At 40.7% G+C, this 24,917-nt stretch overlaps 1 protein-coding gene across 3 annotated transcripts in view; it reads right to left on the minus strand.

Annotated features, from left to right (window-relative positions):
* Nucleotides 1–24,917, minus strand: part of ADK (adenosine kinase) — a 604,808-nt gene that overhangs the window by 280,881 nt on the left and 299,010 nt on the right. For all 3 annotated transcript variants that reach the window (XM_053692148.1, XM_053692150.1, XM_053692149.1), the window contains exon 4: nt 279–357. In XM_053692148.1, coding sequence (XP_053548123.1) covers nt 279–357 — 79 coding nt within the window. The remainder of the gene's footprint in view (nt 1–278; nt 358–24,917) is intronic.

A 24,917-nucleotide genomic window follows, 5' to 3' on the forward strand; every position in this document is an offset into this window, starting at 1 on the left:
TATGCTTTTGACTCTTCAGCACAAATCTCAAAATAATAAGAAAAAGCAGAGATGTGATTTCTAAAAAAAACCTTATTCATTGGTACTTAATCCTCATGGGCTGCAACTCTTTGCCGAGGAGCCAAAAGGAAGAAAACATGAGAGATAGAAATGATTTGTTACAAGAGGACGATGACAGATTCCTTTTTATTCAATTATAAAGGTAATATTTTAAAAACATTGTGCAAGTCAGAAATGCAGTAAGTTATATGCACCTTCATCTTGTACGTTTAACTAACCTGAGCCACTTTAACGGAATTTTGTGTGGAGCCACCAGCATGATATTCAACTGAGAATCTTTTCACCAACTCATCGAACCTGAAAAAAAACAAACACACAGAGGTTGGAAGCAAGTTCCTGTGAGAAGCATTAATAGCTAGAACGTAAACCAAATGAGTATGGGGTTGGGATGTCGGTCAGCAGGATATGCCGCGCTCATTAGCTCCTTTACAAGGTGTGACATGAGAAAACCAAGGGCAGAGGCACATAAAGAGACTAAAGGAGGCACGACCTGCACATAAACTATACTGGCAGAGAGACAAATGTCTGAGTGCGAAAGGACGAGATTCCTAGGCTGCAAAATCCTTCCATAAAATACCATGACTAACTGTATACAGTTACGTTTATAGGGCACATTTTATACACAGATTCATATCAACACTTTGAAAACTAGTATTTTTTTTAAAATAAACAAATGAGTAATATATGAATAATTATATGAGTAAAACTATCACAAAAAACAGGAATTATATAGATTTATTTTTTTAATGCAGTCTAGTAATTAATGGTATAGAAATAGACATTAGTAGACATCAGCGTTCTTCACAGGGCCTATTTAGAGGGTGCACCATCCGACTCATTTTACTCATCACCCAGGTCAAATTTAAGACAATATAAAGCTAAAATTTGCAAATATTAATTGTTTTCAATGTTTGTTACACATCAAATGAATTTATGTTAAATTATGCAATTAATTAGTGTTTTGGCTAGCTTAAGTTTTAATATTACAAAGTAATACAATGCCCTCTAACAGCTATTCATAATGCCACCCAGCTGGTAAACTTTTCTGTGGAGAACACTGTACATTGCTTTAACTTAGTATGAAAACCATTATTACATGGTTTCAGTTTAAAGTTGTTATAACATAGCGTGTATGCGCAGCACGCACAGGAAAGAGACCAAACTGTTACTGTGTACGACTTATGGAGTATAACACAAAGCAAGTGTAAAGCTCACCTAGCAAATTCAGTGTTCTCCCCATGACCTATTTAAAAGGGACAGTGTACAATAGAAATTTTATTGTTTTAAAAGATAGATAATCCCTTTATTACCCATTCCCCAGTTTTGCATAACCAACACAGTTATATTAATATACTTTTACCTCTGTGATTATCTTGTATCTAAGCCTCTTCTGACAGCCCCCTGATCACATTTTATTTATTATCTATTGACTTGCATTTACTACTGTTGTGCTGACTTAAATAACTCCATGGGCGTGAACACAATCAGGAAGATTACGAGTTATAAGCGCTATAGGGAAATTAACGAACGCAACAAAATCTGCGTTATTTAACCCTCTATAGCGCAGCCATTACAAGAGCTAAATGCCCTTTTAAGGGCAATGTCCATACAAATGTCCTTTACAGGGCAATGGTTAGCTTAAGTTTTTTTAGATTGTTTTTTTACTTTGTGGGTTTGTAATGTTAGTGGGACTTTGTATTTTTGTTTTTCAAGTAAAAGAGCCGTTTAACTTAGGGCAATGCACTACAAAAGGCCCTTTTAAGGCGATCGGTAGTTTATTATAGATTAGGTTTTATATTTTGGGGTGGGTTTTTTTTTTTTTTTTTTTTAAATGGGTATTAGAATAGGAATTATTTTTAACAATTTGTTTGTTATTTTGTGTAAAAAAAAAAAAAATCGTTTTGGGGTGGGTTTTTATTTTTAGATTAGGGGTTGGGCATTTCATAAAAGAGGGGGAAAAAAAAAAGAGTTGAATGCCCTTTTAAGGGCAATGCCCATACAAATGCCCTTTTCAGGGCAATGGGTAGATTAGTTTTTACTTTATTTTATTTTGTGGGTTTGGGGGGTGTTTGTTTTGTAGCAAAAGAGCTGTTAACATTAGGGCAATGCCCTACAAAAGGCCTTTTTAAGGGCCCATGGTAGTTTATTTTAGATTAGGCTTTTATATTTTGGGGTGGGTTTTTATTTTTTTAAAAGGGTATTAGAATAGGAATAATTTTTATTATTTTGGATAATTTAGTTTATTTTTTGCAATAGTAGTTTTTTTTATTTTAGTTTTTTTTTGTAATGATAGGTTTTTGTGTAAGGAAGCTTAGGTTTTATTTCACAGGTATGTATTTAGTTTCAAATAGGTAGTTAGTTAATAATTGTAACTTTAATGTAGCTCTATTTTAATTATGTTAAAGTTAGGGGGTGTTAGGGTTAGGTTTAGGGGTTAATAGTTTAATTTAGGCTGTTGCGATGTGGGGGGGCTGGTGGTTTAGGGGTTAATAGATTTATTTAGTGATGTGGGAGGCCAGAGGTTTAGGGGTTAATATCTTTATTTAGTTGCAGTGATGTCGGGGAGCGGCGGAATCAGGGTTAATCATTTTTATTAGTGGCGGCGAAGTCGGAAGCGGCAGATTAGGGGTTAATAAATTACATTTAGTGTTTGCGATGCGGGAGGGCTTCGGTTTAGGGGTTAATAGGTAGTTTATGGATGTTAGCGTACTTTGTGACAGTTTGGTTATGAGTTTTATGTAACAGTTTTGTTGCGTAAAACTCATAACTGCTGCTTTTAGATTGCGAAACGTATCTTGTCGGTATAGGCTGGAACGCAAGCTTTTTAGCCTCACCGCAAAACTCGTAATGGCAGCGCTATGAAAATCCCATGAAAAAACATAATTTTTACGTGTGCGGGACTGACGTTGCGTTACATGCTAAAAGGCTTGCGGTACAGCTATACCGACAAGACTTGTAATGGCTGCGGTGCTGTTTTAAAGCTGAAATTATCAATTTTTTCAGCGTTAAAACACGAACGCAAAACTCATAATCTAGGTGAATGTTATCTATATGGCCCACATGAACTAGCAGTCTCCTGATGTGAAAAGCTAATAAAAAGCATGTGATAAGAGGCCGTCTGTAGTGGCTTAGAAACAGGCAGAAATTTAGAGGTTTAAATATTATAAAGTGTATTAATATAACAATGTTGGTTATGCAAAGCTGGGGAATGGGTAGTGAAGGCGTTATCTATCTTTTTAAACAATAACCATTTTAGTGTAGACTGTCCCTTTAATGGGAAAATCACCCGGATGATTTTACAGACCACCCGACTAAAATTGAAGACGATATTAAGCTAAAACTTGTTATTAAGGTTTGTTCACATATCATTAAATCAAATTATGTTAAATTATGCAATTATTTTGTGCTTTGGATATCTTAAATATTTACAAATAACAGAAAATGTTTGAATATTACCTTATAATGCCACCCAGCTGGGAAAAATGTTATGCCCATTTATATACAAATATTACAGTTAATGTTATATGAATATTGCAAGGGAATGCTTTACTGCTCTAGTATTTTATTACTGTACTATGACTTGCATATAATTATGTCTTCTAATGCTTGCAAAGGGGTTAAAGACATAGATAAAGTCACCTCTAAAGCAGAAATGCACTGCTGCGATCTGGTGAGCCAAAACTAGAGGCATATTTGTGTAGTGACCAATCAACACCAGTGCAGTGCTGCTTATGAGCCTACCTAGGTATGCTTTAGAACAAAGGATACCAAGAGATCAAAGTACATTTAAAAACAAAAGTAAATCACAAGTCCAATTTTCAAATCACTGAATGTAATAGACACTACTATAAAGAAGAATACGTACAGAATAGATACTGATCTAAAAATCCAGTATGAAACCTTTTAAAAACTTACTTAGAAGTTTCCAGTTCAGAACTGTTGAGGTTAGGCTGGGACAACCAGTGAAAAGGGCTTGGAAAGCAGGAAGAGCAGACCCCCCCCACCCCCGCATATGAAAAGACCCATTACACAAACATGAGCAAGCCAAGCAGGAATCTGTAGACTTTGGCCTACATCTGATACTTTGGGGCTTGGTAAGGGGTCTGAAAATCAGCACAATGTTATTAAAAAGATAAGCAAAACTATACATTCTTAAACAAACACTCCCAGATGGGCTATATAAATGGATCATCTAAAAAACTATTATGCAAAGAAAAATCTAGTGTACAATGTCCCTTTAAAACCAAGCTCTATCTGAACCATGGAAATTTAAATTTTGACTTCCATGTACCGTTAAGTATTTGTATTGGTAGTTTTACACCAAATTAACAAATACAAAGCAAACTGAAGCATGCAAAAACAAATACAAGCCCAATAATATATTTTTATCATCAAAAACTTAATTTATGCTTACCAGATAAATCCCTTTCCTTCCGGATAGGGAGAATCCATGGCTCCATTCCTTACTTTTGGGAAATACAACACCTGGCCACCAGGAGGAGGCAAAGACACACCAGACAAAGGCTTAAATATCCCTCCCACTTCCTCGTTACCCCAGTCATTCTGCTGAACAAGGAAAAGTAGGAGAAACATTAGGGTATAAATGGTGCCAGAAAATAAATTAAATAATAGGGGACCGCCCATAGACTAGAAAAAACGGGCAGGGGCCGTGGACTCTTCCTATCCGGAAGGAAAGGAATTTATCTCATAAGCATAAATTATGTTTTCCTTCCTAAGATAGGGAGAGTCCACGGCTTCATTCCTTACTGTTGGGAAAACTATATCCAAGCTCCAGAGGACACTGAATGAATAACAGGAGGGAACAAAAAGGAAGAGGCGGACCCTATTCTGAGGGCACCTCAGCCTGCCAAACTTTTCTCACAAAAACTGCTTCAACTGAAGCAAAAACATCAAACTTGTAAAATTTTGAAAAAGTATGTAAGGAGGACCAGGTAGCCGCCTTACAAATCTGATCCATAGAGGCCTCGTTTTTAAAGGCCCAAGAGGAAACCACTGCTCTAGCGGAATAAGCCATTATCCTCTCAGGAGGACGATGTCCCGCTGACTCGTAAGATAAGCTGATGACACTCCTTAACCAAAAAGATAGGGAAGCCAAAGTAGCCTTCTGCCCCTTACGCTTCCCGAATAGACAACAAACAAAGAGGAAGATTGTCTAAACTCCTTAGTAGCCTGAAGATCCATATTGTGAAGTAAGCGTTCCTTCGATGAAGGAGGATTAGGACACAAGGAAGGAGTCACAATTTCCTGATTGATGTTGCGATTTGACACAACTTTAGGAAGAAACCTAATTTAGTACGTAAAACTGCCTTACCTGCATGAAAAATAGGATAAGGGGGCTCATATTGCAAAGCAGAGATCTCAGAAACTCTGCGCACAGAGGCAATAGCCAATAAAAAGAGAACCTTCCAAGATAACAATTTAATGTCAATAGAATGCAGAGGCTCAAACGGAACCTGTCGCAAAACCAGAAGAACAAGATTTAGGCTACAAGGAGGAGCCCTAGATCTAGACCCACATCTGAACCAACAGGGCCGAAATCTGTCCCCCCAGGGAACTAGCAGAAAGGCCCTTCTCCAGCTCATCCTGGAGAAAAGATAAGATCCTGGCAACCTCAACTCTGTGCCAGGGAAAGCCACGCTCTTCATAAGTAGGTTCTCAACATCTTGTGGTAGATACGCAGAGTAACTGGTTTATGAGCTTGAATAAGAGTATCAATGACAGTCTCAGAGAAACGTCTCTTGGCTAAGACTATGAGTTTAATCTCCACGCAGTCAGCCTCAGAGAATCTAGATTTTGATGAACAAATGGACCTTGTATAAGCAGGTCTCTGCGACAAGGTAACTTCCACGAAGATGAGGACATCCCCACTAGATCCGCGAACCACATCCTTCGCGGCCACAATAGAGCAATCAGGATTACTGATACCCGCTCCTGCGGGCCACCACTCGAGGAAGAAGTGGTAATGTAGGAAAAAGATATAAGTTTGAACCTCCTGGGCACTGCTAGTGCATCTATTAGATCAGCTTGGGGATCCCTCATCCTCGACCCATACCTGGGTAGCTTGGTATTGAGATGGGACGCCATGAGATCTATCTCCGGCGTCCCCCACTTGCTGCATATCTCTGCAAACACCTCGGGATGGAGAGACCATTCCCTTGGATGGAAGGATTGCCTGCTGAGAAAATCCGCCTCCCAGTTGTCCACACCCAGAATGTGGATCGCTGACAGCGAACAGCTGTGGACCTCCGCCCACTCCAGAATCTGAGATACTTCCTTCATCGCCAAGGAACTTCTCGTTCCCCCTGATAGGTGATGTAAGTCACTGAGGTTATATTGTCTGATTGGAATCTGATAAACTGGGACGAACCCAGAAGTGGCCAAGCCTTCAAGGAAAATTGCTTGTAGTTCCAAAACATTGATCGGGAGGGAGGTCTCCTCCTGAGTTCACAACCCATATGCCTTCCTGGCACCCCAAACAGCTCCCCATCCGGATAGGCTTGCGTCTGTAGTCACTATCTCCCAGGATGGTCTTAAGAAGCATGTCCCTCGGGACTGCGTCCTTCAGATCTATAGTGGTCATAAACTGGCCTTCCTGAATTAAAGGAAGGATGGACTTTATCGTCTCCATCTTGAAGGAAGAGACACTGAGAAATTAGTTTATTATAGAAAACTGCACCTTTATACTCCCAATGGCTGGGGCACTCACCACCTCCTAGACCCAGACAGTTAACAGAGGAAACGCTCTCCTCAGGTTCAAGTCTCAGCCAGAATGGAGGAAATGAACATAGAGCATACCTGGTCACATGGAGTGCAAGACAGTACTTACCCTGTTATTAAAAGTACAGCAAGTAATAGGAGCAAAAATGAAAGTTAAACTTAAAAGTGAAACCTGTTTGTTAAAGGCAAAAACACACAGTCTATCAGCCCAGGGAAAAGAAATCACACAAAGCAGCATGTAAATAATTAATAATAATTAACCCCAACTGTTCAATAAACCCCCTTCAGAGGACATTAACCCTGGATCCTATCAAGGTATAAAGGAGCCACACTGTGACCCTGTTATAGCGTTTTATGTGTAAAATTGACACAATTTTACCTCCAGAATTCATGCTGTGGAACAAGTATGACAGTCTTATAGCAGCGCTCCTGACATGGACTTGAGTGAGAGAAAGCAGGCAGTGAAACTCGTCAACACTAATTGCTTAGGAGCTGTTAGTAGTAGTCTGGATGGTTTCAAGAAAAACTTTCCCTGCATCTCCAGACTCTAATTTTCATCAATACTCTCACTGAGAGGTTGACATGAGTACTTAGAACTCCAGTCCTATCTCGAAGGGTAGATACCCTTTTTCAGGACTCTCAGAATCTTCTGACACTTCTCTGCCACCTCCTAATGTGACAAAAGGCAAAGAATGACTGATGTAATGAGGAAGTGGGAGGGATATTTAAACTTTTGGCTGGGGTGTCTTTGCCTCCTCATGGTTGCCAGGTGTTGTATTTCCCAACAGTAAGGAATGAAGCCGTGGACTCTCCCTATCTTAGAAAGGAAATATTATAGTCTACAAATGTATGCTCATCTGCAAATGTATTATCACATTCTACAAAATAAAAAGTGTCCCCCCTACATTGATACTTTTTCTAAGAGATAAATCTGTGTACTAGATTCATTCCCACCGAAACTAAGGTGAACCAGCTACCTGGGGGTGTAGATTAGATGGCCATTTGCAATCCAAAACAGATAATAAAACAAAACTGAAATGGAAACAAACGATATTAAAATAGCGAGAAACGCTTTTTCTAATGTCACACTGATGAGCAGATTTACAGGATTTTGAACAAAAGAGGTTAAACACATAATAAAGTCAACACTGCAGCAGCAATACACTTCAGCTTCAAATCTGAAAACCCAGTCATTTGCAGCTACATAGATATGTCATTTGTGATTGGCTACCCTTCCCGTGCTCAGCTCTGGAGAAGAAATGTAGTTCCTTGCCAGAGCTAAATTTAACTATGTGTTTAACCCTTTTGTGTGTGTGGCAGGGGGGGAGGGGGGCTTTAAGTTTTATATGTAAACAGTATTTTCTAAAGGTAAAATGTTAGTAAAACATGTTCAGCTTTATTCTACGCAGAGCAATATTCTGTAAAACAGAGAAGAGTTGGTGCAAAAGCTTGAGCCTTGGATGTGCAGCTGCAGTAAGGTGAGCAGTGGTGCACAAGCAAGCTCTAACATATGACGAGTCAGCAGGAGGTGTAGATCAGATGAATATGCCATATGAAATGTATTATCATTTGATGTATAGAAAACATGCTGTCATTTCCATAGCAACCTTGCCTCTGGCATCCTTCAGGGGGAAAAAAAAACAGGGATCTGTTTTCACACGCTTCAGGATTATAGATTGTGCGGTTTTAAATGAAGTTATGGGAAAACGGTAATTTAACCCATTTGCTGCACCTGTGTTCTGGAAGGATACCATATCTTTAAAAAGACTGTGATATTTCCCTAAGTACACCATCCTGCATTATGTCAACAATTGTACACAAAGAGGAAATGTTATACGGTTTTAAATGTATAATGCTGCATGTAATTCCTTGACTGTTGAACCTGGAAGATCATTTTCTAGCCCCGGTTTAAAATAGAACACTCGGCAGAAGTTTAACAAATTACTGTATTTTAATCAATTCCACTGATTTTAACTCTTAGACTGCAAGGCAGATACAATCTAATCCAGAATCATAGCATTTAAAGAGACACTAAACCATGTAAATGGTGAGTTTAATAGCTTATAAATAACTGTTCCTAACTTGGCATCAGCACAGTGGTGATAAAAACAGAATTTATGTTTACCTGATAAATTACTTTCTCCAACGGTGTGTCCGGTCCACGGCGTCATCCTTACTTGTGGGATATTCTCCTCCCCAACAGGAAATGGCAAAGAGCCCAGCAAAGCTGGTCACATGATCCCTCCCAGGCTCCGCCTACCCCAGTCATTCGACCGACGTTAAGGAGGAATATTTGCATAGGAGAAACCATATGGTACCGTGGTGACTGTAGTTAAAGAAAATAAATTATCAGACCTGATTAAAAAAACCAGGGCGGGCCGTGGACCGGACACACCGTTGGAGAAAGTAATTTATCAGGTAAACATAAATTCTGTTTTCTCCAACATAGGTGTGTCCGGTCCACGGCGTCATCCTTACTTGTGGGAACCAATACCAAAGCTTTAGGACACGGATGAAGGGAGGGAGCAAATCAGGTCACCTAAATGGAAGGCACCACGGCTTGCAAAACCTTTCTCCCAAAAATAGCCTCAGAAGAAGCAAAAGTATCAAACTTGTAAAATTTGGTAAAAGTGTGCAGTGAAGACCAAGTCGCTGCCCTACATATCTGATCAACAGAAGCCTCGTTCTTGAAGGCCCATGTGGAAGCCACAGCCCTAGTGGAATGAGCTGTGATTCTTTCGGGAGGCTGCCGTCCGGCAGTCTCGTAAGCCAATCTGATGATGCTTTTAATCCAAAAAGAGAGAGAGGTAGAAGTTGCTTTTTGACCTCTCCTTTTACCAGAATAAACAACAAACAAGGAAGATGTTTGTCTAAAATCCTTTGTAGCATCTAAATAGAATTTTAGAGCGCGAACAACATCCAAATTGTGCAACAAACGTTCCTTCTTTGAAACTGGTTTCGGACACAGAGAAGGTACGATAATCTCCTGGTTAATGTTTTTGTTAGAAACAACTTTTGGAAGAAAACCAGGTTTAGTACGTAAAACCACCTTATCTGCATGGAACACCAGATAAGGAGGAGAACACTGCAGAGCAGATAATTCTGAAACTCTTCTAGCAGAAGAGATTGCAACTAAAAACAAAACTTTCCAAGATAATAACTTAATATCAACGGAATGTAAGGGTTCAAACGGAACCCCCTGAAGAACTGAAAGAACTAAATTGAGACTCCAAGGAGGAGTCAAAGGTTTGTAAACAGGCTTAATTCTAACCAGAGCCTGAACAAAGGCTTGAACATCTGGCACAGCTGCCAGCTTTTTGTGAAGTAACACAGACAAGGCAGAAATCTGTCCCTTCAGGGAACTTGCAGATAATCCTTTTTCCAATCCTTCTTGAAGGAAGGATAGAATCTTAGGAATCTTAACCTTGTCCCAAGGGAATCCTTTAGATTCACACCAACAGATATATTTTTTCCAAATTTTGTGGTAAATCTTTCTAGTTACAGGCTTTCTGGCCTGAACAAGAGTATCGATAACAGAATCTGAGAACCCTCGCTTCGATAAGATCAAGCGTTCAATCTCCAAGCAGTCAGCTGGAGTGAAACCAGGTTCGGATGTTCGAACGGACCCTGAACAAGAAGGTCTCGTCTCAAAGGTAGCTTCCAAGGTGGAGCCGATGACATATTCACCAGATCTGCATACCAAGTCCTGCGTGGCCACGCAGGAGCTATCAAGATCACCGACGCCCTCTCCTGATTGATCCTGGCTACCAGCCTGGGGATGAGAGGGAACGGCGGGAACACATAAGCTAGTTTGAAGGTCCAAGGTGCTACTAGTGCATCCACTAGAGCCGCCTTGGGATCCCTGGATCTGGACCCGTAGCAAGGAACTTTGAAGTTCTGACGAGAGGCCATCAGATCCATGTCTGGAATGCCCCACAGCTGAGTGACTTGGGCAAAGATTTCCGGATGGAGTTCCCACTCCCCCGGATGCAATGTCTGACGACTCAGAAAATCCGCTTCCCAATTTTCCACTCCTGGGATGTGGATAGCGGACAGGTGGCAGGAGTGAGACTCCGCCCATAGAATGATTTTGGTCACTTCTTCCATCGCTAGGGAACTCCTTGTTCCCCCCTGATGGTTGATGTACGCAACAGTTGTCATGTTGTCTGATTGAAACCGTATGAACTTGGCCCTCGCTAGCTGAGGCCAAGCCTTGAGAGCATTGAATATCGCTCTCAGTTCCAGAATATTTATCGGTAGAAGAGATTCTTCCCGAGACCAAAGACCCTGAGCTTTCAGGGATCCCCAGACCGCGCCCCAGCCCATCAGACTGGCGTCGGTCGTGACAATGACCCACTCTGGTCTGCGGAATGTCATCCCTCGTGACAGGTTGTCCAGGGACAGCCACCAACGGAGTGAGTCTCTGGTCCTCTGATTCACTTGTATCTTCGGAGACAAGTCTGTATAATCCCCATTCCACTGACTGAGCATGCACAGTTGTAATGGTCTTAGATGAATGCGCGCAAAAGGAACTATGTCCATAGCCGCTACCATCAACCCGATCACTTCCATGCACTGAGCTATGGAAGGAAGAGGAACGGAATGAAGTATCCGACAAGAGTCTAGAAGCTTTGTTTTTCTGGCCTCTGTCAGAAATATCCTCATTTCTAAGGAGTCTATTATTGTTCCCAAGAAGGGAACCCTTGTTGACGGAGATAGAGAACTCTTTTCCACGTTCCCTTTCCATCCGTGAGATCTGAGAAAGGCCAGGACGATGTCCGTGTGAGCCTTTGCTTGAGGAAGGGACGACGCTTGAATCAGAATGTCGTCCAAGTAAGGTACTACAGCAATGCCCCTTGGTCTTAGCACAGCTAGAAGGGACCCTAGTACCTTTGTGAAAATCCTTGGAGCAGTGGCTAATCCGAAAGGAAGCGCCACGAACTGGTAATGCTTGTCCAGGAATGCGAACCTTAGGAACCGATGATGTTCCTTGTGGATAGGAATATGTAGATACGCATCCTTTAAATCCACCGTGGTCATGAATTGACCTTCCTGGATGGAAGGAAGAATAGTTCGAATGGTTTCCATCTTGAACGATGGAACCTTGAGAAACTTGTTTAAGATCTTGAGATCTAAGATTGGTCTGAACGTTCCCTCTTTTTTGGGAACTATGAACAGATTGGAGTAGAACCCCATCCCTTGTTCTCTTAATGGAACAGGATGAATCACTCCCATTTTTAACAGGTCTTCTACACAATGTAAGAATGCCTGTCTTTTTATGTGGTCTGAAGACAACTGAGACCTGTGGAACCTCCCCCTTGGGGGAAGTCCCTTGAATTCCAGAAGATAACCTTGGGAGACTATTTCTAGCGCCCAAGGATCCAGAACATCTCTTGCCCAAGCCTGAGCGAAGAGAGAGAGTCTGCCCCCCACCAGATCCGGTCCCGGATCGGGGGCCAACATTTCATGCAGTCTTGGTAGCAGTGGCAGGTTTCTTGGCCTGCTTTCCCTTGTTCCAGCCTTGCATTGGTCTCCAAGCTGGCTTGGCTTGAGAAGTATTACCCTCTTGCTTAGAGGACGTAGCACCTCGGGCTGGTCCGTTTCTACGAAAGGGACGAAAATTAGGTTTATTTTTTGCCTTGAAAGGCCGATCCTGAGGAAGGGCGTGGCCCTTACCCCCAGTGATATCAGAGATAATCTCTTTCAAGTCAGGGCCAAACAGCGTTTTCCCCTTGAAAGGAATGTTAAGTAGCTTGTTCTTGGAAGACGCATCAGCCGACCAAGATTTCAACCAAAGCGCTCTGCGCGCCACAATAGCAAACCCAGAATTCTTAGCCGCTAACCTAGCCAATTGCAAAGTGGCGTCTAGGGTGAAAGAATTAGCCAATTTGAGAGCATTGATTCTGTCCATAATCTCCTCATAAGGAGGAGAATCACTATCGACCGCCTTTATCAGCTCATCGAACCAGAAACATGCGGCTGTAGCGACAGGGACAATGCATGCAATTGGTTGTAGAAGGTAACCCTGCTGAACAAACATCTTTTTAAGCAAACCTTCTAATTTTTTATCCATAGGATCTTTGAAAGCACAACTATCCTCTATGGGTATAGTGGTGCGTTTGTTTAAAGTGGAAACCGCTCCCTCGACCTTGGGGACTGTCTGCCATAAGTCCTTTCTGGGGTCGACCAAAGGAAACAATTTTTTAAATATGGGGGGAGGGACGAAAGGAATACCGGGCCTTTCCCATTCTTTATTAACAATGTCCGCCACCCGCTTGGGTATAGGAAAAGCTTCTGGGAGCCCCGGCACCTCTAGGAACTTGTCCATTTTACATAGCTTCTCTGGGATGACCAACTTGTCACAATCATCCAGAGTGGATAATACCTCCTTGAGCAGAATGCGGAGATGTTCCAACTTAAATTTAAATGCAATCACATCAAGTTCAGCCTGTTGAGAAATGTTCCCTGAATCAGTAATTTCTCCCTCAGACAAAACCTCCCTGGCCCCATCAGACTGGGTTAGGGGCCCTTCAGAGATATTAGTATCAGCGTTGCCATGCTCTTCAGTATCTAAAACAGAGCAGCCGCGCTTACGCTGACAAGTGTTCATTTGGGCTAAAATGTTTTTGACAGAATTATCCATTACAGCCGTTAATTGTTGCATAGTAAGGAGTATTGGCGCGCTAGATGTACTAGGGGCCTCCTGAGTGGGCAAGACTCGTGTAGACGAAGGAGGGAATGATGCAGTACCATGCTTACTCCCCTCACTTGAGGAATCATCTTGGGCATCATTGTCATTATCACATAAATCACATTTATTTAAATGAATAGGAATTCTGGCTTCCCCACATTCAGAACACAGTCTATCTGGTAGTTCAGACATGTTAAACAGGCATAAACTTGATAACAAAGTACAAAAACGTTTTAAAATAAAACCGTTACTGTCACTTTAAATTTTAAACTGAACACACTTTATTACTGCAATTGCGAAAAAACATGAAGGAATTGTACAAAATTCACCAAATTTTCACCACAGTGTCTTAAAGCCTTAAAAGTATTGCACACCAAATTTGGAAGCTTTAACCCTTAAAATAACGGAACCGGAGCCGTTTTAAACTTTAACCCCTTTACAGTCCCTGGTATCTGCTTTGCTGAGACCCAACCAAGCCCAAAGGGGAATACGATACCAAATGATGCCTTCAGAAAGTCTTTTCTAAGTATCAGAGCTCCTCACACATGCGACTGCATGCCATGCCTCTCAAAAACAAGTGCGCCACACCGGCGCGAAAATGAGGCTCTGCTTATGCTTTGGGAAAGTCCCTAAGTAATAAGGTGTCTAATACAGTGCCTGCCGATATTCTTATATCAAAATACCCAGATAAAATGATTCCTCAAGGCTAAATATGTGTTAATAATGAATCGATTTAGCCCAGAAAAGTCTACAGTCTTAATAAGCCCTTGTGAAGCCCTTATTTATGATCGTAATAAACATGGCTTACCGGATCCCATAGGGAAAATGACAGCTTCCAGCATTACATCGTCTTGTTAGAATGTGTCATACCTCAAGCAGCAAGAGACTGCATACTGTTCCCCCAACTGAAGTTAGTAGCTCTCAACAGTCCTGTGTGGAACAGCCATGGATTTTAGTTACGGTTGCTAAAATCATTTTCCTCATACAAACAGAAATCTTCATCTCTTTTCTGTTTCTGAGTAAATAGTACATACCAGCACTATTTCAAAATAACAAACTCTTGATTGAATAATAAAAACTACAGTTAAACACTAAAAAACTCTAAGCCATCTCCGTGGAGATGTTGCCTGTACAACGGCAAAGAGAATGACTGGGGTAGGCGGAGCCTGGGAGGGATCATGTGACCAGCTTTGCTGGGCTCTTTGCCATTTCCTGTTGGGGAGGAGAATATCCCACAAGTAAGGATGACGCCGTGGACCGGACACACCTATGTTGGAGAAAACAGATTTTAAACCTATGGAAAATTAGTCTACAGCGCCCACTAATTAACAAATTAAAACTTATATCTTTAATTTTTAAACAATTCGTACTCTGCTGATTTTTGTTTAAATGATGCTCTCAGGCTAATATTTGCTTTGAATGCATCCCTATGAGAATGTATTTAGTATTTAAATGGCCCTTTAAATTTCCAATTAGAGTAGTTTACAATAATGTAAATCACTTGCGAATCTTTGGATATGAGGAGTTGCAAAGATCTTCAAATTGCAGCGTTTGAGAACCATAAACAATCTGAGTAATATATGTTAGAGACCACAAATGACAGATACCACACCCATATACTGCAAGTCAGCCCTCATAATTGTCTGAGGTGATTTATAATAAATGAAATGGCATGTTGTCTCTTGATAATTACTGCCTCATAATCTATGTTATGAGTTGTAGGCGCCTCAGGAATGAAATGGGAAGGACTTATCTGGCTGCCAATGCTTGGGTTATTTATTCTTTTGGCTAGTAAGGATACACTAAATAGAGCCATAAATACTCTATAAATGGACAGCCATGCCGCTTGGTCTTTTTTTTATGGAGGAGACAAATAGCAGACTCCTTTGTACTTGAAGGATGAATCTCAAGGATGCCAAATCTAAATGAAGAATGATTAAAACACTCGAGCACCACAACACACGTTTATAAGAATGCAGAATTCCAAAATGATCAACTCTTTTAAATTCCCCCAGGTTTAAAGGGACATTCAAGTCAAAGTAAACTTTTATGATTCAGATAGAGTATGTAGTTTTAAGACACTTTCCAATTTATGTCCATCATCAGATACGGTACAGTCTTTTTATATTCACACTTTCTGGGGAACAAGATCATACTGAGAATGTGCACAAGCTCACAGGGTATACGTATACTAGTCTGATTGGCTGATGTCTGTCACATGATAAAGGAGGCCGGAAAATGAAGACAAAAATAAAATGTATCAGAAAAATAAAAATCTACTGCTTATTTGAAATTCAGAGTAAGTGTTACTGCATTGTCTTAATTATGTACTTGTTATTGATGTTATTCTACAGCATTGAGTGGTCCTTTAAAAATAAATGTTACATAAATCCAACTGATTAAAAAAAAAAAATTTTGCAAAGACGTTCCTCATACTGAATCGGTATGCTCCACCGGTTCTTCCGTATTCAGTTATATGATGAATTTACTGAAGCTTTATGAAACCAACTTGCGAAAAGAAAATAGCACAATTTAACAGTGTGCTACTGTGATATCAATGTCTCGTTAAAATAACATAGGTATCAAAAAAGGCGATTTAAAAAGATACAGGTGGAAGTGATGGCTAATATTTCAATAGGTAATTGTGTAAATTTGCAAGGTTAGAGATAAGACTGAAATAAATATTCAGGATCACGTTTAAATGCATGAGCTAAGTTTATGTCATGCAAAAAAAAAAAAGTGATTTAAAGTGAAGGTCAATTTGGATTAGCGCCCGTTTTTTAATAAACCTATTAAAATCAAGGGCACTTTAATTCATCAAAATTGACATTTCACTGTTTTCTTCAAAAACTTGCCTTTTAATCCTGGCAGTCACTGCAGCGATTCCCCCGGCCGTCGGAAGCCTCCGGAGACGGCAGAAATGACGAATCCTTCTTCCTCCAATCACAGCTTCCCCCCGGGAGGAATCTTGGCCTGATGCAACACTGTAATTGGAGGAAACCGGATTCGTTATTTTGGACCTGCGAAGATGGCTTGCAACGGGCGGAGGAAGTACTGGAGCGGCATTCAGGATTAAAAGGTAAGTTTTTGAAGAAAACAGTGAAATGTTAATTTTGATGAATTAAAGTGCCCTTGTTTTTAATAGGTTTATTAAAAACCGGGCACTAATTCATCAAAATGGACCTTCACTTTAAAAATAAGTTGATGAAAATTGACCAATATTGTAATAATTTTGCAATTTAATGAAGGTTGGAGATGGAGCTGAATTTTCTATTGATGATTATGTTATAGGGACACAACTCCCTAAGATTGTAATTTAAAATGTTAATAATAATGTAGTAAAACAACTTTTCACTTCTTAGTTTGCACTCCTTTTCTCTGTATTTTAGGTCTGAAAATTTAGGGTTTTCCACTTCTGATAATGAGAAGTGCCCACTGCGTTCTAATACTGCCACATATCTGTCCCTAATTGGTCTAAGCAGAGATTAGACAAGGAACTGTAAAAGATTGGATGTTTTGCTAACAAAATAATAATGGCTAGTCTTAAATACTTCCATTACAAAATCTTGATTGGCAGCTTCACACAAGGCAATTGATTTGTGGAGCCATTTAAAAAAAAATGCAGCAAACAAGGTGATAATGCAGTCGAAAATTTGTAAAACTCACACATGTATGCAAATTTATTGCAAAATTAAAGACAAATATTCAAGTTAAAAGGTCTTTATAGACTCTCTAAAATTCTTGGTCTACGTTTATATGCTATACAAATGTATACTTGAAAACAGTTTCAGAACTGGATTACAACACTTACTCTGGAGCTTCTTCCTGTCTTTAAAGCACTTTCCATCACCTACTGATAATTATGTGATTAGCATTTTCAAAAACCTACCTTCCAAAATTGTGAAGCATTCCTAAAAATTGATCATTTGCATTTTGAGGAATATCTCATTAAAACAACAAGAGCTCTGGATGGAAACAAATGGTCAGATATATTTCAGAAGGGAAAAAAAAAAAAAGCGTGTAGCGTGTGATGGAGAAATGTAAAGGCCATAAATAAAAAAATTAATTAAAGACCACATAGTATAGTAGTCCTGATTCCGTTATATATGGCTGAGATACAGCAATACGACTATGAATAAACTCATAAAATAGCTTTCTAAGGATATTTACAATAAACTACAGAACTGGTCATTTTGAACACTTTTTCGCCGCTGAGTTTGGCTCTGGTGCTTTAACTGTTAACCAAATACATGTTGTTAAAAAGCCAATAAGAAAGACTGATGTTGCCTTGAGCAAATCTGGCTCTTATTTGAATTTAGAAATGTTAATCTATACCAGAAAGAAAACGTCTTGGTACAGTTTAAGATCCATACTTTTGAGAGAGAAAAAAAAAAGCGCAAGAAACACTTACCACAGAATGTTAACTGGGCTAAAAAAAATAAAATGTCAGTTTGATAAAAGCCAAGACTGTTTTTTTTCCCAATAACATGTGTTTGCACTTAAACTGAAATGAGGGCAAGTTAGAAAAAAAAAATATCAAACAAAACAATTTTCAGCATAAATCTTAAAACTGCTTTATGGGACTAAACAACACATTGCAAAGTAATATAAAGAAACCTAACAATGTGTTATTTATCGAGAAGCAAAAGAGGTTGATATAATGAAGAAATTCCATATCTAGTCCAACAGGTCACGCTTAAAGGGACACTGAACCCACATTTTTTTCTTTCATGATTCAGATATAGCATGCAATTTTAAGCAACTTTCTAATTGACTCCTATTATCGATTTCTCTCCGTTCTCTTACTATCTTTATTTGAAAAAGAAGGTATCTAAGCTTTTTTATTAGTTCAGAACTCTGGACAGCAGTTTATTGGTGGATGAATTTATCCACCAATCAGCAAGAACAACCCAGGTTATTCACCAAAAATGGGCCGGCATCTAAACTTACATTCTTGCTTTTCAAATAAAGATACCAAGAGAATGAAGACCATTTGATAATAGGAGTAAATTAGAAAGTTGCATGCTCTATCTGAATCACAAAATAAAAAAATTGGGTTCAGTGTCCCTTTAAAAGTCATAAAACATATTTTCTTAAATTGAATGATTGAAATAGAACACAAAATATGAAAATGTTCCAATTTACTTCTATTATCAAATTTGCTTCATTCTCTTGGTATTATTTGTTGAAGGACCAGTTATGCACTACTTAGAGATAACTGAACACAACTTTCCAAATTTCTTCTATTATCTAATTTGCTTAACATTGTATGCTCTACAACAGGGGTGGGCAATTATCGGCCCTCCAGATGTTATGGACTACAGCTCCCATAATGCTCTTTCAGTCATTATGTAGGCAAGGCATCATGGGAGATGTAGTCCATAACATCTGGAAGGCCAATAGTTGCCTACCCCTGCTCTACAGCAAGGGTATCAAGCTCAATGCATCTGAGGGCCACTGGCCAAGTGTTCTTCTCCAATAGGGGCCGCTTGAACTGAGTAAGTGCTCCAGAATTGGATATACTAAGAATTAAGAGAGACTTTTACCCAAGTAGTAGTGCATGGTGGGAGTTGTAGCCCACAATAGACCTGCACAGTTGTCTATAGTTATGTAGTGAGTGCCAAGTGGTGTGATCATTCTAGAACTGTATAACAACGTAAAAAGTAACATTTATTCAAGCAATGCATAGCGGGTGTCTACACTGGACACTTGCCTTTATATTTATCTTGTGAGTGCCTATATAGAACATCAACTAGTTACACCTCTTAAAACCCTAAAAAAACAACTGACAGCTCAAATTAAAGGGACAGTATACACTCATTTTCATATAACTGCATGTAATAGACACTACTATAAAGAATAAGATGCACAGATACTGATATAAAAATCCAGTATAAAATTGTTTAAAAACTTACTTAGAAGCTCTCAGTTTAGCTCTGTTGAAAAGGTAGCAGGAAAGCCCACTGCAAGTGGGAAATAAGACACTCCCCCCTCCCCCTTCTTTTGCATATGAAAAGACCCTTTACACAAACAGGAGAAGGTAGCTGACGGTATTTTCATAAAACTTAGGGGCTTGGTTAGGAGTCTGAAAATCAGAGCAATATTATTTAAAAATAAGCAAAACTATAAAAAAAATAAAAAAAACTTCTTTATGGGTTATATAAATAGATCATCTACAAAAGATGTATGCAAAGAAAAAATGAGTGTATAATGTCCCTTTAATGGTTTACCCTTTAAACAAAGGAAGGCCAGATGAAACTATCTTGAGGGCCGCATATGGCCCCAGGGCTGGTACTTTGAGTCCACTGCTCTACAGTATTAATGCATATTGGTTAGTATGGACAACTCCCACAGCTTTATTGGCGAGCAGGTAACACACTACACAAACACAAAAATTAGGTTTACTCTATATGGGAAAAATCTGTTTTAAATTGTTGCATGTCAAATATAGCAGTTTCCTATATAATACAAAACTTTCAAAAACAGAATTTATGTTTACCTGATAAATTACTTTCTCCAACGGTGTGTCCGGTCCACGGCGTCATCCTTACTTGTGGGATATTCTCTTCCCCAACAGGAAATGGCAAAGAGCCCAGCAAAGCTGGTCACATGATCCCTCCTAGGCTCCGCCTACCCCAGTCATTCGACCGACGTTAAGGAGGAATATTTGCATAGGAGAAACCATATGTTACCGTGGTGACTGTAGTTAAAGAAAATAAATTATCAGACCTGATTAAAAAAACCAGGGCGGGCCGTGGACCGGACACACCGTTGGAGAAAGTAATTTATCAGGTAAACATAAATTCTGTTTTCTCCAACATAGGTGTGTCCGGTCCACGGCGTCATCCTTACTTGTGGGAACCAATACCAAAGCTTTAGGACACGGATGAAGGGAGGGAGCAAATCAGGTCACCTAAATGGAAGGCACCACGGCTTGCAAAACCTTTCTCCCAAAAATAGCCTCAGAAGAAGCAAAAGTATCAAATTTGTAAAATTTAGAAAAAGTGTGCAGTGAAGACCAAGTCGCTGCCTTACATATCTGATCAACAGAAGCCTCGTTCTTGAAGGCCCATGTGGAAGCCACAGCCCTAGTGGAGTGAGCTGTGATTCTTTCAGGAGGCTGCCGTCCGGCAGTCTCATAAGCCAATCGGATAATGCTTTTAATCCAGAAGGAGAGAGAGGTAGAAGTTGCTTTTTGACCTCTCCGTTTACCAGAATAAACAACAAACAAAGACAAAGTTTGTCTGAAATCCTTAGTAGCTGCTAAGTAAAATTTAAGAGCACGAACTACATCCAAGTTGTGCAACAAACGTTCCTTCTTTGAAACTGGATTAGGACACAAAGAAGGCACAACTATCTCCTGGTTAATGTTTTTGTTAGAAACAACTTTTGGAAGAAAACCAGGTTTAGTACGCAAAACCACCTTATCTGCATGGAACACCAGATAAGGAGAAGAACACTGCAGAGCAGATAATTCTGAAACTCTTCTAGCAGAAGAAATTGCAACCAAAAACAAAACTTTCCAAGATAATAACTTAATATCAACGGAATGTAAGGGTTCAAACGGAACCCCCTAAAGAACTGAAAGAACTAGGTTGAGACTCCAAGGAGGAGTCAAAATTTTGTAAACAGGCTTGATTCTAACCAGAGCCTGAACAAAGGCTAGAACATCTGGCACAGCTGCCAGCTTTTTGTGAAGTAACACAGACAAGGCAGAAATCTGTCCCATCAAGGAACTTGCAGATAATCCTTTTTCCAATCCTTCTCAAAGGAAGGATAGACTCTTAGGAATCTTAACCTTGTCCCAAGGGAATCCTGCAGATTCACACCAACAGATATACCAAATTATGTGGTAATTTTTCTGGTTACAGGCTTTCAGGCCTGAACAAGAGTATTAATAACAGAATCTGAGAACCCTCGCTTTGATAAGATCAAGCGTTCAATCTCCAAGCAGTCAGCTGGAGTGGGTCGAACGGACCTAGAACAAGAAGGTCTCGTCTCAAAGGTAGCTTCCATGGTGGAGCCGATGACATATTCACCAGATCTGCATACCAAGTCCTGCGTGGCCACGCAGGAGCTATCAAAATCACCGACGCCCTCTCCTGATTGATCCTGGCTACCAGCCTGGGGATGAGAGGAAACGGCGGGAACACATAAGCTAGTTTGAAGGTCCAAGGTGCTACTAGTGCATCCACTAGAGCCGCCTTGGGATCCCTGGATCTGTACCCGTAGTAAGGAACTCTGAAGTTCTGACGAGAGGCCATCAGATCCATGTCTGGAATGCCCCACGGTTGAGTGACTTGGGCAAAGATTTCCGGATGGAGTTCCCACTCCCCCGGATGCAATGTCTGACGACTCAGAAAATCCGCTTCCCAATTTTCCACTCCTGGGATGTGGATAGCAGACAGGTGGCAGGAGTGAGACTCCGCCCATAGAATGATTTTGGTCACTTCTTCCATCGCTAGGGAACTCCTTGTTCCCCCCTGATGGTTGATGTATGAACTTGGCCCTCGCTAGCTGAGGCCAAGCTTTGAGAGCATTGAATATCGCTCTCAGTTCCAGAATATTTATCGGTAGAAGAGATTCTACCCGAGACCAAAGACCCTGAGCTTTCAGGGATCCCCAGACCGCGCCCCAGCCCATCAGACTGGCGTCGGTCGTGACAATGACCCACTCTGGTCTGCGGAAGGTCATCCCTTGTGACAGGTTGTCCAGGGACAGCCACCAACGGAATGAGTCTCTGGTCCTCTGATTTACTTGTATCTTCGGAGACAAGTCTGAATAGTCCCCATTCCACTGACTGAGCATGAACAGTTGTAATGGTCTTAGATGAATGCGCACAAAAGGAACTATGTCCATTGCCGCTACCATCAAACCTATCACTTCCATGCACTGCGCTATGGAAGGAAGAGGAACGGAATGAAGTATCCGACAAGAGTCTAGAAGTTTTGTTTTTCTGGCTTCTGTCAGAAAAATCCTCATTTCTAAGGAGTCTATTATAGTTCCCAAGAAGGGAACCCTCGTTGACGGAGATAGAGAACTCTTTTCCACGTTCACTTTCCATCCGTGAGATCTGAGAAAGGCCAGGACAATGTCCGTGTGAGCCTTTACTTGAGGAAGGGACGACGCTCGAATCAGAATGTCGTCCAAGTAAGGTACTACAGCAATGCCCCTTGGTCTTAGCACCGCCAGAAGGGACCCTAGTACCTATGAGAAAATCCTAGGAGCAGTGGCTAATCCGAAAGAAAACGCCACGAACTGGAAATGCTTGTCCAGGAATTCAAACCTTAGGAACCGATGATGTTCCTTGTGGATAGGAATATGTAGATACGCATCCTTGAAATCCACCTTGGTCATGAATTGACCTTCCTGGATGGAAGGAAGGAGTGTTCGAATGGTTTCCATCTTGAACGATGGAACCTTGAGAAACTTGTTCAAGATCTTGAGATCTAAGATTGGTCTGAACGTTCCCTCTTTTTTGGGAACTATGAACAGATTGGAGTAGAACCCCATCCCTTGTTCTCCTAATGGAACAGGATGAATCACTCCCATTTTTAGCAGGTCTTCTACCCAATGTAAGAATGCCTGTCTTCTTATGTGGTCTGAAGACAACTGAGACCTGTGGAACCTCCCCCTTGGAGGAAGCCCCTTGAACTCCAGAGAATAACCTTGGGAGACTATTTCTAGCGCCCAAGGATCCAGAACATCTCTTGCCCCAGCCTGAGCGAAGAGAGAGAGTCTGCCCCCCACCAGATCCGGTCCCGGATCGGGGGCCCGCATTTCATGCTGTCTTGGTAGCAGTGGCAGGTTTCCTGGCCTGCTTTCCTTTGTTCCAGCCTTGCATAGGTCTCCAGGCTGGATTGGCTTGAGAAGTATTACCTTCCTGCTTAGAGGACGTAGCCCTTGGGGCTGATCCGTTTCTGCGAAAGGGACGAAACTTAGGTTTATTTTTGGTCTTGAAAAGACCTATCCTGAGGAAGGGCGTGGCCCTTGCCCCCAGTGATATCAGAGATAATCTCTTTCAAGTCAGGGCCAAAGAGTGTTTTCCCCTTGAAAGGAATGTCAAGCAATTTGTTCTTGGAAGACGCATCCGCTGCCCAAGATTTTAACCAAAGCGCTCTGCGCCACAATAGCAAACCCAGAATTTTTTCGCCGCTAACCTAGCCAATTGCAAGGTGGCGTCTAGGGTGAAAGAATTAGCCAATTTAAGAGCACGAATTCTGTCCATAATCTCCTCATAAGAAGAAGAATTACTAATAATCGCCTTTCCTAGCTCATCAAACTAGAAACACGCGGCTGCAGTGACAGGGACAATGCATGCAATTGGTTGTAGAAGGGAACCTTGCTGAACAAACATCTTTAGCAGACCTTCTAATTTTTTTATCCATAGGATCTTGGAAAGCACAACTATCTTCTATGGGTATAGTGGCGCGCTTGTGTAGAGTAGAAACCGCCCCCTCGACCTTGGGGACTGTCTGCCATCAGTCCTTTCTGGGGTCGACTATAGGAAAACAATTTTATAAATATGGGGGGAGGTACTAAAGGTATACCGGGCCTGTCCCATTCTTTACTAACAATGTACGCCACCCGCTTGGATATAGGAAAAGCTTCGGGGGGCCCCGGGGCCTCTAAGAACTTTTCCATTTTACATAGTGGTTCTGGAATGACCAGATAATCACAATCATCCAAATTGGATAACACCTCCTTAAGCAGAGCGCGGAGATGTTCCAACTTAAATTTAAAAGTAATCACATCAGGTTCAGCTTGTTGAGAAATGTTTCCTGAATCTGAAATTTCTCCCTCAGACAAAACCTCCCTGGCCCCCTCAGACTGGTGTAGGGGCCCTTCAGAAACCATATCATCAGCGTTCTCATGCTCTACAGAATTTTCTAAAACAGAGCAGTCGCGCTTTCACTGATAAGTGGGCATATTGGCTAAAATGTTTTTGATAGAATTATCCATTACAGCCGTTAAATGTTGCATAGTAAGGAGTATTGGCGCACTAGATGTACTAGGGGCCTCCTGTATGGGCAAGACTGGTGTAGACGAAGGAGGGGATGATGCAGTACCATGCTTACTCCCCTCACTTGAGGAATCATCTTGGGCATCATTTTTACTAAATTTTTTTATGACATAAAATACATATAGTTAAATGAGAAGGAACCTTGGTTTCCCCACAGTCAGAACACAATCTATCTGGTAGTTCAGACATGTTAAACAGGCATAAACTTGATAACAAAGCACAAAAAACGTTTTAAAATAAAACCGTTACTGTCACTTTAAATTTTAAACTAAACACACTTTATTACTGCAATTGCGAAAAAGTATGAAGGAATTGTTCGAAATTCACCAAAATTTCACCACAGTGTCTTAAAGCCTTAAAAGTATTGCACACCAAATTTGGAAGCTTTAACCCTTAAAATAACGG

This window comes from Bombina bombina, chromosome 9 (genome assembly GCF_027579735.1).
Source record: "Bombina bombina isolate aBomBom1 chromosome 9, aBomBom1.pri, whole genome shotgun sequence".
Classification (NCBI taxonomy): Eukaryota; Metazoa; Chordata; class Amphibia; order Anura; family Bombinatoridae; genus Bombina; species Bombina bombina.